General features: G+C 42.2%; 1 protein-coding gene across 3 annotated transcripts in view; it reads right to left on the minus strand.

Annotated features, from left to right (window-relative positions):
- GLS (glutaminase) overlaps positions 1 to 13,444 on the minus strand; it is a 607,111-nt gene that overhangs the window by 410,902 nt on the left and 182,765 nt on the right. For all 3 annotated transcript variants that reach the window (XM_069225886.1, XM_069225887.1, XM_069225888.1), the window contains exon 6: positions 12,865 to 13,028. In XM_069225886.1, coding sequence (XP_069081987.1) covers positions 12,865 to 13,028 — 164 coding nt within the window. The remainder of the gene's footprint in view (positions 1 to 12,864; positions 13,029 to 13,444) is intronic.

The raw sequence follows: 13,444 nt of genomic DNA on the forward strand, positions 1-13,444 counted from the left end.
TAGTGCTGAGAAAGGTTGATACCAAACTTCCCAGTATTCAGTGAAGCCATTATGGATCTGTGGAGTACGTAATGACAAACTCCCAGACCATATACTCAATATGGCTACACTGCACTTACAATGTTTAAGAATGGACTTAGACACTGGAGGGGCATATTGCTCATGCATCTGTGCCCTCACCTGTGGTATAGTGCACCCTGCATTAGAGCTATAAGGCTTGCTACAGGGGTGAATTACCTATGCCACAGGCAGTGGTTTGTGGGCATGGAACCCTGAGCACACACAAGCTGCAAAGGCATTGTGCATGTGCTTGGTGAGGGGTCCCCACAGTGGCATAATACAAGCTGGCAACCTTCCCTGGCCACAGGGCCCTTGGTACCATAGGTACCTCTTACAAAGGACTTTACTTAGTGTCAGGGGTGTGCCAGTTGTGTAAACAAAGGTACAGATTTTGGTAAAGAACAGTGGTGCTGGGGCCTGGTTAGCAGGATCCCTGCACACTCTCCGTCAAAGTTGACATCAATAGCAGGCAAAAAGTAGGGGGCGGGAGTAACCATGCCAACAAGGGCACTTTCCCACACCTGGTCACAGAACAATTTAGAGTTGCTCGTGAGCTACCAGTAGCTTCCACCCACCTTCAGCAGCTCACATCCTTGAGTTTTTTTTTAAATAAGCTCAGGAATACATTTTTCCTTTTAAAGTTAAGGGAAGGCTGTGTTTATTTTACATTATCATCAGACTGCAGATAGCAGGGCTTGATAATGAGCAGTGGGAGACAGATTTATGACCCAGGCTGGGGTACAGAGGTGAAGAATTGAAGCACTGAGGTATTTAACTCTTAAATAAACTTCCTTGTTAACTCAGTATTGGAGGCGAGAACAAAAGAGGTTTCTCAATGCTTTTAAATCAGGGAAAATTAAAATTATTAGTTACCTTAATGATTAGTTAACTTTTAATTTTCTAAAATTTGCTTTCAAAGTGTTGCATTTATTAACAGCAGGCCTATTGCTCTCAGTGGCCAATAGAACACTGTGCACTGCGCCATATTTACAAGTGAAAATCACAGTCATTTTAAATAGGAGAAATTTAAAATGAAGAACAGTGTTATGAATTTTGCACTTTAAGTTTCTCCCTTTTCAAAAAAGGTTGCATGTTTGTGTTATACATGTAACAGTGCCACAAATGGAGAAAGGCATGTACTGTAGCACAAGTACATACAAGACAAGCTCTCAGTCACCCATACACATATATCCAATTCATATGCACACATGTTCATACATCCCCAAAGACCATGCTCTCAACAACACTCATAGCGCCCCTTTGACAAAGTATTTTATTCAAGCCATAGTATCTGGTTCTATGGACATTAGGCTTAAAGTCAATGAAGCTGGGCCTGGAGGTGTCTAGTGACAAAGCACAAGTTGTTTAGCCTTCTAACCTCACCACTATTTTCACTGATCAAAAGTAGCTATCGCTACAGAAAAGGTTGGAGAAGCTTAGAGCTGTTCATCATTATAGGTTAGGTTATGTTAATTAATTTTTTTATAAAACACAACATACATTCTCAAGGAGCAGCTTGGTGCTAAATCTAGGAGGCTTCTATTAGCTGGCGTTGGGCTACAGAAGTTGAAACTTTACCGATCAACAGTAAAGAGCCACATTTTCAGCTCTTATTTTAACCTGAGACATGTTGGCTCCTGTCCAATATACAAATACATTCTACTCCATGACTCAGTTGCCAATACCCTGAAAACTCTGGCCTGAATCACAAAGGTAAACTTAGACCAAAAGTCTAACTTTACAACAAGTAAAGTTAAACTTTTGGTCTAAGTTTACCTTTGTGAATCAAGCCCTCTGTCTTTTGCTCTTTTTCCTTTATATTTTGGAATAGCAAACAAAGTCACTGTTGGTGATCATATGGTGTGAGTTGGCATGTAGTTTGTAAATTTGTTGGCCAGAAACACAGAGCCTTGTATTGTAGAAAAAGATAGAGGCAATGCAACTGAATTTGAAAATAGTTCATTTGTGTAGATAGGATGACAAACTAGCAAATTTTCATGGGCTGAAACTCAGTCTTGTGATGACATTTGGAACTTACTATCTTCTAAATATGCTGCCTAGAAAGGCAGAGATAGACTGAGTAACTAAGTAAGTAAAGGAGTGAATGCAAGCATTGGCAACAGAATTTCTCTGAGAAAAGGTTACAAATGTTAAGATATGTTTCAGAATGCATGACATACATGCTATATGACTATAAACTGAATCCTAGGGTTCCAGACGTGTTTAGCTGGCTTGGGGGCACCTTGCATAAAAGGGGGGCAAAGTTTTTATGATAAGACATTTTGTTATATTTCTCGTAATTAGAATTTCGGATTTAGTTTGATTAAGTTTAAAGAAATTGCTTCCCATCCAGCATATCAGTGTCTCTAATGAACACATAAATACTGACTTTTTGACTGGGCTCGGAGGCGGACCACAATGGTAGGGTTATCAGTTTACATACCAGTGATTATTTGGTAACCCCTTACCAACATAGTTAAAGAGCTATGTTAAAGATTAAAAAAGAGATGAGATAAGGAGGATCCCTGGGAAACTACTCACTACATGTTTTTTGGGGCCAATCTTTATGAACCTACTTGTGTAAACTGGACTCAGCTGGAAAAAGGGAAATAAACTAATGTAATGTTCGGCCCCTTATACTAACCTCAATCTGTGAATCAAGACACTATGATCTACTATATCAAAGGCCACAAATAGCTCTAAAGGGGCTACTGCTCCACGTCTCCTGTCAGATAACAATGTCACGTCATCAGAGATAGAGGCCACAACATATTTCAGACTGAGCCCAGGGCAGATGTCAACCAATGGCTCACCAAGAATATTACATATTAACAAAATCACATAATTATGAGGTAAGCGCTTAGTCCAATGGTTTGGCTTGATATGGTACACCCAAGATAGAGCTAACATTTGCAAAATCTTGTACATCTAGTCCTGGTTATTTTAACAAGGGGCAAAAGACTGCTTTCTTTAATTTATCCAGCACAAGTCCAATATCTAGAGAATTGTTAATTATATCCACAATAAATTGAGCAATCAATTAACTAGCTTCCATTAACAAGTAGGCTATATAGATATAGCTAGGAAACCCTAATGGTATACCATACCACATTAAAGGTTTTGCAGGTTTCAACAGAATGAGGAGAAAACCCAATTACCTTCTTATTGCCTTTACCATTTGTATTCTCCTCATAGTTAGCTTCCTAACCTAACTCTAGATTGATGACTAAATCATTTCTGATCTTGGAGAAGTTGACAACTCATCAACTAGGGATTGATGTATAAACATTGTTACAGTGCCAAAAAGCATTTCTGACGGTTTGCGACTGTTTTAAAAAGAAATTACAAACCCTATTTTAGGACTCTGTAAATGATTACCGACTCATAAAACAAGCTTGTAACACCATAAAGAATCACTACTTGGAAGGGTCATGTTGAAGGTGCCCCTTCCAAAAAGAAATTATTGAAACAATCTATCAATATTAAACAAGCTTTTGCAATGCATAGGTCTCACATTTACTAGCTTTAGAGCTATTGGGGTTGTAAATTTATAGCTGGACTTTTTTGCCACATAAATTGGTCAACCCTGCCTCATAATATGGTATTTTCAAGCCACATAATTCCAGTGGCCCTGCATATTACTAAAGCACTTCCATTTACATTCAAAGCGCGCACGACAAGACCGAGTACCCACATTATGAAACAAAAAACTTTCTGTGTTCCATATAATTCACATTTAGCTGGTCCTCACATAGGTGAGAGCTGCATAGAATAGATTGAAAGGAAGACAGAGAGAGATAGGTAGTTTATTTAGGAACTGGTGGAAGCTTCCCTCACAGAGAAGGTACAATGGAAGCTTCCCTCACAGAGATGGTACAATGCAAGCCTCCCTCACATGGAAGGTACAATGCAAGCTTCCTTCACATGGAAGGTACAACGCAAGCTTCCCTCACATGAAAGTACAATGCAAGATTCCCTCACAGAGAAGGTACAATAAAAGATTCTTTCACACAGAAGGTACAATGCAAGCTTCCCTCACAGACAGAACATAGCATGTACCCAGCATGCTTCCCTCACACAGTAGATACAGTACATGCAGCAGTGCAGACTTCACTCATGCACAAAGCAGATACAGCACAGCAGCACTGCGAGCTTCCCTCACACACAGAGCAGATAGAGCCCATGCAGCAGTGAAAGTTTTGTAGCAGAATACAGGAACATGCGCCAAGAGGAACATCGCCGTACAGTCAGTGGGAGAAACCAGGCAGAACACAGTTGTATGTGGGACATGGGCACCGCAATGTTTATGTTGCTCGAAGCATGCTGCTATAAAATGACCCAAACAAGCCCCGCCCAACATAATGAGACACATACACAGCACCGAAACGCCCCCATTCTTGCTGGTCATTTTTGAAACACCCAGTGCTGGCGCTTCTGGGTCTGGTGTAAAAGCAATTATACTGATGGATGAAATGTCATAGTTTATTGCTCTTTGTTTTGGTAATGTAATGAGTTTGAAGTGGATTAAAAAGTATGGCAACTGTGATCCTGAGCACAATGGGGGCGGAGAATGGGCGTGGGAGCTGGGTGAAAGGCTTGCTTAAAAAACAAGCAGCGAGGGGCAGAAGGTTGGGGGGCGTCATGGCAAAGGGAGATTAATTGAACTGGAAGATGCGCCATACTCAAAGGGTGAACCCAAAATTGAACAATCACCAAGGACACGAGCAGCTGAGAACAGCGACCGGCGCCGAATGAGCAGGAAACAATAACGAGCTTACCATGGAAAAGCCCCCCCTCTGCTGTTGGTTTTATGTTTGCACGGGGAGCTGGTGGGGAGGAGGGACTGAACAGGCACCCACAATGTAAGATGAACAGGCAAATACTAAAAAAAAAAAAAAAGTCCCCTACAGAAGAGATAAACAGGACATAGCGTAATTATACAGTAGTTGGTGCTGCTCCCAAAGTGAAAAAGGCAGGACAAAGAGGCAGAACTGACCACTAGCAAGCAAGGATTTTTGAAGGACACTGGAACCAACAAACGAAATAGCTTTTGAACCACAGTATAAGTATACTTAAAAGTATACAACACGTTGAATGCTTACGTTTGACCTAAAAAGGTAAACTTTCTATTTTAAACACAGGCCTGTTACCTTCAAGAAAAATTAGCTGCATTAAAAAAAGTTTATTTAAATGCCATCAAAGACATGGTGATCTGCTGATTCTGGAAGGTCACCATCCCTGTGCTGGCATCCAGTTGAAATAAATCGCAATTTTAGGCCTTATTCATTAATATTCTTGAGGTAGGCAGGACTGCAACTCATTATTTTGAGAACTGACCTATTGGGATATTGGTTGGTTTGCAAAAATCCACACTGGTCACAAAAATATTGGTCACAATTTGTGACCAGGTTTTTGAGATGGGTGTTCTGTACATCAGAGCCCTAGTTCTTGTGGTGCATGTATCTCAGAACTAGACACCCAAAAATTGCCCAGTTTCTCTCTCAACAATATGACAGATTTGCTTAGACGTATTTTCAGTTTTTAAAACTTTCCATGAGTAATACAATTTTTCAGGCTCTAACTATATATTTATATTTACACACTGAATGCAAATATCCCAGTTTATCTTCCTGGTCACAAATTTTCTGCCAGATTTGTTTCAGATTTTAAAATTTTACTCAAGTTCTGGAGATAACCACTGGCAATTTTGGTATTTAAGGTTGCATGTCATGGTTACCATTGGGGCTATTACTTCTAAAACTGACACCGAGGAGGAGTTTCCGGTTCTGGTTTCAGCACGTTCGATCTGAGCTGCTGAGCTACGCGCCCGTGGAGTTCTCCCCCACCGCAGTGGAAAACCTGAGAAGCTGAGCTGGCTCTTATCCACCCTCTGAACCCCGAAAACAGCACCCCAGCCACGCGAGGAGCGACCTCGCAGACTACCCGCCGCTAGTGCTTCACAGCGCCATCCCTGGAGCAGGAGCGGGAGCAGCGGCAGCAACAACATCGGCCCCTCTGCGAACCCCTGCAGAAGCGGCCCGATCGCGGGTTCGGCTTGTGGGGGGTGCACAGGGGCAGGTAGACCAAGGCAAGGCAAAGCAAGGGGGGCTCCCTACCCCACTTCCTGTTCCATACCATTAATTTTAGGCCACAATTTACACTTAAGTCAAGGGAAGACCGGTAGCACAGACTGCAGGCAGCTGGTACCAGGCACAAGGAATCTCACCCATCAGCGGACAGAGACGCGACGCGGGGAGAGGCAGTTTGCTGCTGTCTCCTTGCAACAAGAGAACCAAAAATACAAACTAAGCCACTAACTGCCAGCGGATCCGGGCACCAGCGAGCACTAGCGAGCACCGGCAAGAGACAGGTGAGCTGCAGGCGAGCTGCAGGTGGGGCAAGGAGCCTCTGGTGCTTTGCTTGCTTGCCCTGTTTGCCTTCCAGGTTGCGCAACTCCCCCAACTCCCTCACACGCCCTCAAGGCGGACCTTGTCTTGATTCCCTTCAGATCCCTGCCAACTGGACTGGCTTGACCCACACTGTGACCTTCACAGGGTTGCCCACAGCCTGGGGAGGGGGGGGGGGGCTTGTTGGACTGGGCATGGCCCAGCAGGAGCAGCAAAGAGCGGCAAGGTTTCCTTGCGGCAGGAAGCCGTGGTTGCTGCTCTTCTTTCGCGCCTGGAGGCACATAAGTCTGGATTCGCCGCGTGGGACGTGCTGACAGGGGACGGAGGGGCACAGGACTACAGCCCCCAGGTTTCCTAGCGGCAGGAAGCCACGGTTGCTGCTCTTCTTTCGCGCCTGGAGGCGCATAAGTCTGGACTCGCGCACAGGCACACTTGGGCGAAGACCGGGCCAAGAGCGGGCCCGCCTGTGCCAGTCCGCGACCGGATGAGGCCAGGCCTGGCCTATTCTTTGTTTTTTCCTGCTTTTTATTGGTTGTTAGGCCAGCCTTTGATGCTAGTTTTTTTTTAAATAAGACACTTTTATATTAGTTTTTCACTTTTTGTATTGTTAGACTTGATGGGGAAACGCAATGGAGACCATGGAAAGGGGGGCCTTTGCCAGGAGGTCCCCGGCCCTAAGTTGATAACTAGCTATATTACCTGTGTGATGGTGTCATTGAGTCAGAGATAGGGAGGTTAGAAGCTACTCTAGGATCAACCCTTGAGAAAACAGGGAAAGGTGAGATGGAAGAAAGGACCCCCCTGCAAATTCTCCAGTGATCAAGATAAGGAATCCATGTGTCATTACAGACTCGGATCTCCAGATGACCAAATTATTCCTATGGCCTCTGAGAGACCCCTTTAAAAAAGAGCAGGCATCTGGCCCCTTCTTATGTTACAGATTCCCCTTCAGACCCAGCTCTGTCTTCTGCAAAATCTATTTTATCTGGGAAGGACTCAATAGGAATAGAGATCGCAAAGGGGAAGTCACAATTAAAACCATCTAAGAAAACCACTGGGAAACAGACTGGAGATACCAAACCCTTTACACTTTCTAATGATTATCTCAGTCAGATCGAAAACTATTTTAGTGATATAAGAAAGTTATGCTCCCTGGTCTTGGATAAAGTGGTTACTCTTGAGGAGAAAGTCAACTCCCTATCAGCGGCAATAAAGCCACCATTACCGAGGGTGAAATTCCAGCCCAATCTTATTGATTCTGCACGCTCATTAGCCCCAGTCACTCTGTCAGATCAAAAAGGTAGGCCAAATCATGCCCAGAACCCTGTTTTAAAACCCCCGAGCCCTGTAATTACAGAACGCTCTGTAAATATGCCACCCCAGCGGGGAACAGATAAGCAGGAGGATCTGGAGGGTTTGGCCCAGGCCTTACCTTCTGTGCCCGCAACAGCCCAAACACCTTATCCGCGGATTCCGCTGGTCTGTGCCCCATATATTTTAATCTTAGAAAATGTGCCTATACTAGGAAAATCACATTCCGAGTCCCATACGTCACTGTTAAATAAAGTTTTACACTGGGTTGGAAAGCACTCGGGGTGGAGGGCACATTTTTCTAGGGAAATTTTTTTACTGTAAGAAGGGTCCCTTGGGTTGGCACATCGCCTAAGTCTTCACAAGGGGACTGTATAATTATACATTTTAGGAGCCCGTGGCTAGTTAATACCTTGTACCACCTTTTTTAAATTTCAATCCAACCCACAGGATCTATTAGAGTACAACGTCTATCAGAGTAAATTTTTTCCTCCTCCCAGGCCTATCCACCTAATTTAAATGATTTGGGAAAACAGAACCTTAGCCCCCCTTTTGTCTCTAAGTCGTTTAATACTCTTCTGATGCTATCCAATAGGTTTGAGTCCCTGGACTCTGTAGGGCAATTGGACTGACCATTAGTAACTGAGTGCTCTCTAGAAGAGAACTCAGAGGCAAATATAACACACCAGCCTAAATTGCAGCCCAATGGAGCGTCTAATATACCTGATGCGACAGTCTCAGGGATTATCTCCTGGAATGTGGCAGGACTAAAATCTAAAATGGGAAATCCTGACTGGTCAAGACTAGTGACAGAAAATCTCTTTATTTGTTGCCAAGAGACTTGGCTTACAGAGCCTCCTTATATTAATGGTTACACCACATATAGTGTCCCTGCAATAAGTCCCTCGTGGGCAGGGCTAAGGGAGGCCTGCCCACTTTTGTGTCAGTAATGGTAAAGGGGGTGGATGTGCGTGTTATGGGTACATCCCCATACTTTCTGGCCCTCTTTTTGAAACTAGCTGAGTCTTTTGATGTGCTGCTGATTAATTATTATAATAACATCTTTGACCTCTCAGATACTAGTGTGATTGATAATCTCGAGATTATGATACATAAGGCTATGAATATAAGCAAGAAGGATTTAAGAATAATATGGGCTGGTGATTTTAATGCTTTGTAAACCAGAGTTTCTAGACTGTTTCTAGACTGTTGTGGGCTTCTTGGTGAATATGACTGTCCTATGCAGCATTTTAAACACTCTCCCTATGGAAATGTGCTTAATCGTGTGATAGCAGCTAACTTTTTGCTCTTTCCAACACCAGTAGTAGAGGGGGTTCCGAAGTTTATAAGGGGCGATGCCCATACTACAATTGATTTTTTAATTTATTCTAGAGAACTTACCCCCTTTGTTGGGAAGTTTAATGTGACGCTAACTTGCATTAGTGACCATAACCCTTTAACTATAGAAACAAGTTTGGGTTTGAGCAAGGATCTAAGAGCAGTGGAACGACACCCAGCTATGAAGCTTTTTGCTCAGAAAGGTTTGACTATTAGATGGGGAAAAGTAGATAGCCATAGTTTTTTTTTTAGAGACTTAATGTCAAATAAATGGACAGAGGCCATGACTGCTTTGGGCGAAGATACACCCCCGTGAAATTGTCAATGCCTTTTCTTCCCTGACAAAGTACATGGCTGAAAAACTGCAACGTTCTAGTACCAGCAAAGAATCTTGATGGTTTAATCATGCATGTACCACTTCCCTAAAAAACTTAAAGAAAATAACCAACTTTTTCCCTCAAGACCGACATACCATTAAAGTTGCAAGAAAGAGATCCAAGGATGCACTTGCTGCTAGAAAGACTGAACTGAGAGAGTCTGCCTGGGAGGAGCTGATTGAAGTGAGTAAAAATAGAGACACAACTGCTTTCTGGCAAGTGGCCAACTCCCCATTATTGAATGACAAGGTTAAAACGACTATGGACACTGTTATCCCAGCCCAAGTTTGGGTGGATCACTTCTCAAAAATTTTTATTATAGAGAATAATGCTTCACAAGATGACAAGAACTGTTTTATGGCAATAGGAAATGCTTTGATAAGTGCGGCTTTTTATAATAAAATTGATGTAGCTGATGTAAAACAGGCCATCCGAGATTGCCCCTCTAATAAAGCTCCTGGCTCAAACAGAATCCCAGCCAACGTATACAATGCGCTTCCAGATTTTTGGGGTCCATTGCTCACTAATGTCTTGAAATCTATCATGACAGGTCCGCTGGTAGATACTTAGAGAGAGGCGATTATTGTCCCGATTTTTAAGAAGAGGGATAGGGCAGATCCATTATGTTATCGCCCAATCTCCCTCTTGGATAGTCAGTCAAGATATTAGGTCGAGTGATTTTAAATAAGCTGAAAAACTGGGCAATGGAGACCAATTGTCTGTCAGAGGTGCAGTTTGGGTTTCGCCCAGGTTTGGGTACAGTCGAACAAACACTTAACTTGACTCTGATAGTCCAAAAATACACAAAAGCAAAAAAGGGCTGTGTACATCTAGCGTTTAGGGACCGGTCCTGTGCATTTGACACAGTTGAGAGAGAGAAATTGTGGATAGTTATGTTAAGTATGGGGATGGACAAAGATATAATTGTTTTACTCGGTAGACTTCATGCCTGTACTTTGGCATGAGTCCGCTACTCCCATGATGGTGATATAACGGACACATTCTCCTCATTAAAGGGGGTCAGACAGGGTTGTGTGCTGGCCCCCTTTCTCTTCCTTCTCTATATGGATGGGTTGGAAAAGTTCCTCTGTGAAATGGGGAAGGACTTGCCTATTATTAATAACTCCCAGATTCCAGGACTCCTGTACGCAGATGATGCCGTACTTATTTCAAGGACAGCAAATGGTCTCCAAATTTTATTGAATGCTTTTAATACATTCATGGGAAACCTCGGTCTTAAAATAACAGATCAAAGTAATTTGCGATGAAGAGGGGGCCAAAGCTAGCAAAAACTAAAAACAATATTTTGGAAATGGGAAGAAATACTCAAGTTCCCATATTTTACGTATTTGGGGGTTCCCATTGATGTAGATTTTAATTGGAAATTTTTAGTAAATGTACGTTTAACACAATTTCAAAGAGCCCTAGATGCTGTTTTTAGATTTTTTTAAAAATTGGGGCATAAACCTGTTAAAGAGACGATGATTGTTTTTATTAGTAAATGTCTTTCTATTGCGACATTTGGAGCAGGGGTCTGGGGCTATGCTGAATGCTCGAGCCTCCAAGTTGCTGAAAATACGTTTTTAAGGAGGCTATTAGCAGTACCACAATCAACCTCAGTAACGTTCTATCACGAAAAAGTGGGCTTGAGAGGTATATCAGACTACATAAAGCTTCAACCTGTATTGTTATGGTTACAAATTTGGTCAAACCCTGAAGCCCACTTGTGTAGAACGCTGATCAAGGACTGTCTTTCATTATCACGGTCAATGGATATACCCTGGCTCAGATACGTTCATTCTCTTTTTCTCTAGCTTGGGATAGGGGAGTTTTTCCTCATGCCGGACCTCTTGGCAAAGCGGGACATCAAAAGGGTAAAGGAAATATACTGGCATCAATTTCATGATTCGAAGTTAAATACAGTTATAGATAGAAATCAGGAGAGGAAGCAGTTACAGCAACCATATCCAATGGTATATTTGGTTACTATCAGTCTTGAGCGGCAAAGGTTCTTACTTACCAGACTACGTTTGAATATATTACACTATTTGGTAGAATTTCCTACCCGCGGAACTTGGTATAAGAATCTTCCGCCGGGCTGCTGTGATGGAAAAACACCTCAAAGCACCTTGCACTTTATTCTCTTTTGTACTCTTTATGATACTCCAAGAAAAAGGTTTTCACATCCTATTTTTGTTAGCTAAAGGCATTAGAACTAGTCATCTTGCCTTCTCTTATTTACATAACTTGGGAGACGTAAAGACAATACAGGCTGTGCTAAACTATATTTATGCCGCTTTCGGCATTAGAAACTTTTATTAATAATGTTATTTATTAAATGCTTAGGAAATTTGTAAGTATGTATATATTGGATGTCTTTTATGGTCTATATGAACCGAATAAAGTATTGGATGATGACACCCGTGTTTGTTGAAGATTCTTAATAAATTCCTAACATTTAAATCTTATACAAGCAGTGCTTCTGTGCATCCATCTTTGCTAATATCTTTAATTATTTGCAAGAATGAGTGAGATGAGAAGTATACGTGGAACAGAGCTAAAAATGCAAGGCAAATGTCAGACAAGATCATTTTATTTTACGTATCACATACTTTGCCATTCTGGAGACTTTATAGTACTGTAAATAGTAGGCATCACTATGAACCACGTCAACTGTGCTCAATGACTAGCAGATTAAACATTTTTTTTCAGATGGCGCATAGTCCCTCGCAGGTATCACTCCTGCTCATATTTCGTTTAAGGGTGTGGAAGTATCTTACTTGTTTTATTTTTCTATCAACGTGTGCCATTCTTCAGGACCCCCACTCAAATTAGCATGAACTGTAATTAAATCGTGCTCACTGCACTTACCTAATCGGTGCTCTTTGGTGGGTAGGGGAAAACAGCGTTCATTATTCAATGTGTTACGGAAAGGACAAGGTACTTCCCAACACTGCAGATTTATCAAAGAGGCATTTAAGAGCAGCTGTTCAAGCCGCAAGAGTAATATTCATCTTCAGATTGTTCTGGCAACTCGCTTGGTATTTTATCAGCTATCTGTATGCAGCTCTGCTTCCGTGCTGTGTGACTTTTAAATAGATTCATTATATAGATTTGATACAGTCTATCGACAGGCTCTCTGGCTGAGAATCTGTGCTGTTTAACTTGAAGCCACGCCCTTCCAAACCCTGACAGCCTTTAGAAGAGCCATGCTAAAATCGTGCTACTTTATTTTAAAAGATATGAGATTATCCATTGCTTTTATACTGTGACTCAATACTGAAGTAATAACTGTTCATTGCTCCTGGATCCTGTTTCACAAGCAAATTAAAGTGGTTTGAAAAAAAAGTCTGAAAATACAAACTTCTTACCATCTTCATTCAGGAACAGCTTGTTGAATCGTAAACCACTCGGCTCTTTACCAACATATCTATGAACATAGTCTGTGCCAAGGTCATTAACAGCAATCGCATACTTAAGAGGTTTCACACATGACTGAAGGCAAAATGGGACTTTGGTATCGCCAACAGAATGCCTAGTAAACGAAAGAGCAAGAACAAATTATTAAAAGAAGTAGCTACAACACACAGATTATACACTAATTCACGTTTACAACTAGTTAGCAATCTAAGGGATGCTGAACAAAAAAAAGACATACATGAGAGTATAGAATTGTTGTTAGTCTAGTAAAATGCATACCACACAAATGGGAAACTAAACAGGTATAAAGGGTATAAAGACTTATAGTCACAGGGGCACATCACATGCAGATGTGTAGTACTGTGCTTCATCTGCAGCCCAGCTGACCATCCTACTGAATTAGGACCAACTCTAGCTGACACAAGTGGCATCAAATGCTGGAGTGCAGTGCACCCCTCAGCAAAGCGCCCCCCACCCTCCCAGGTGCATGGTGCGGGGTTGTAACCGGGAAGTGAAATCTCGGGGTGTGCC

Source organism: Pleurodeles waltl, chromosome 3_1 (assembly GCF_031143425.1).
Source record: "Pleurodeles waltl isolate 20211129_DDA chromosome 3_1, aPleWal1.hap1.20221129, whole genome shotgun sequence".
Classification (NCBI taxonomy): Eukaryota; Metazoa; Chordata; class Amphibia; order Caudata; family Salamandridae; genus Pleurodeles; species Pleurodeles waltl.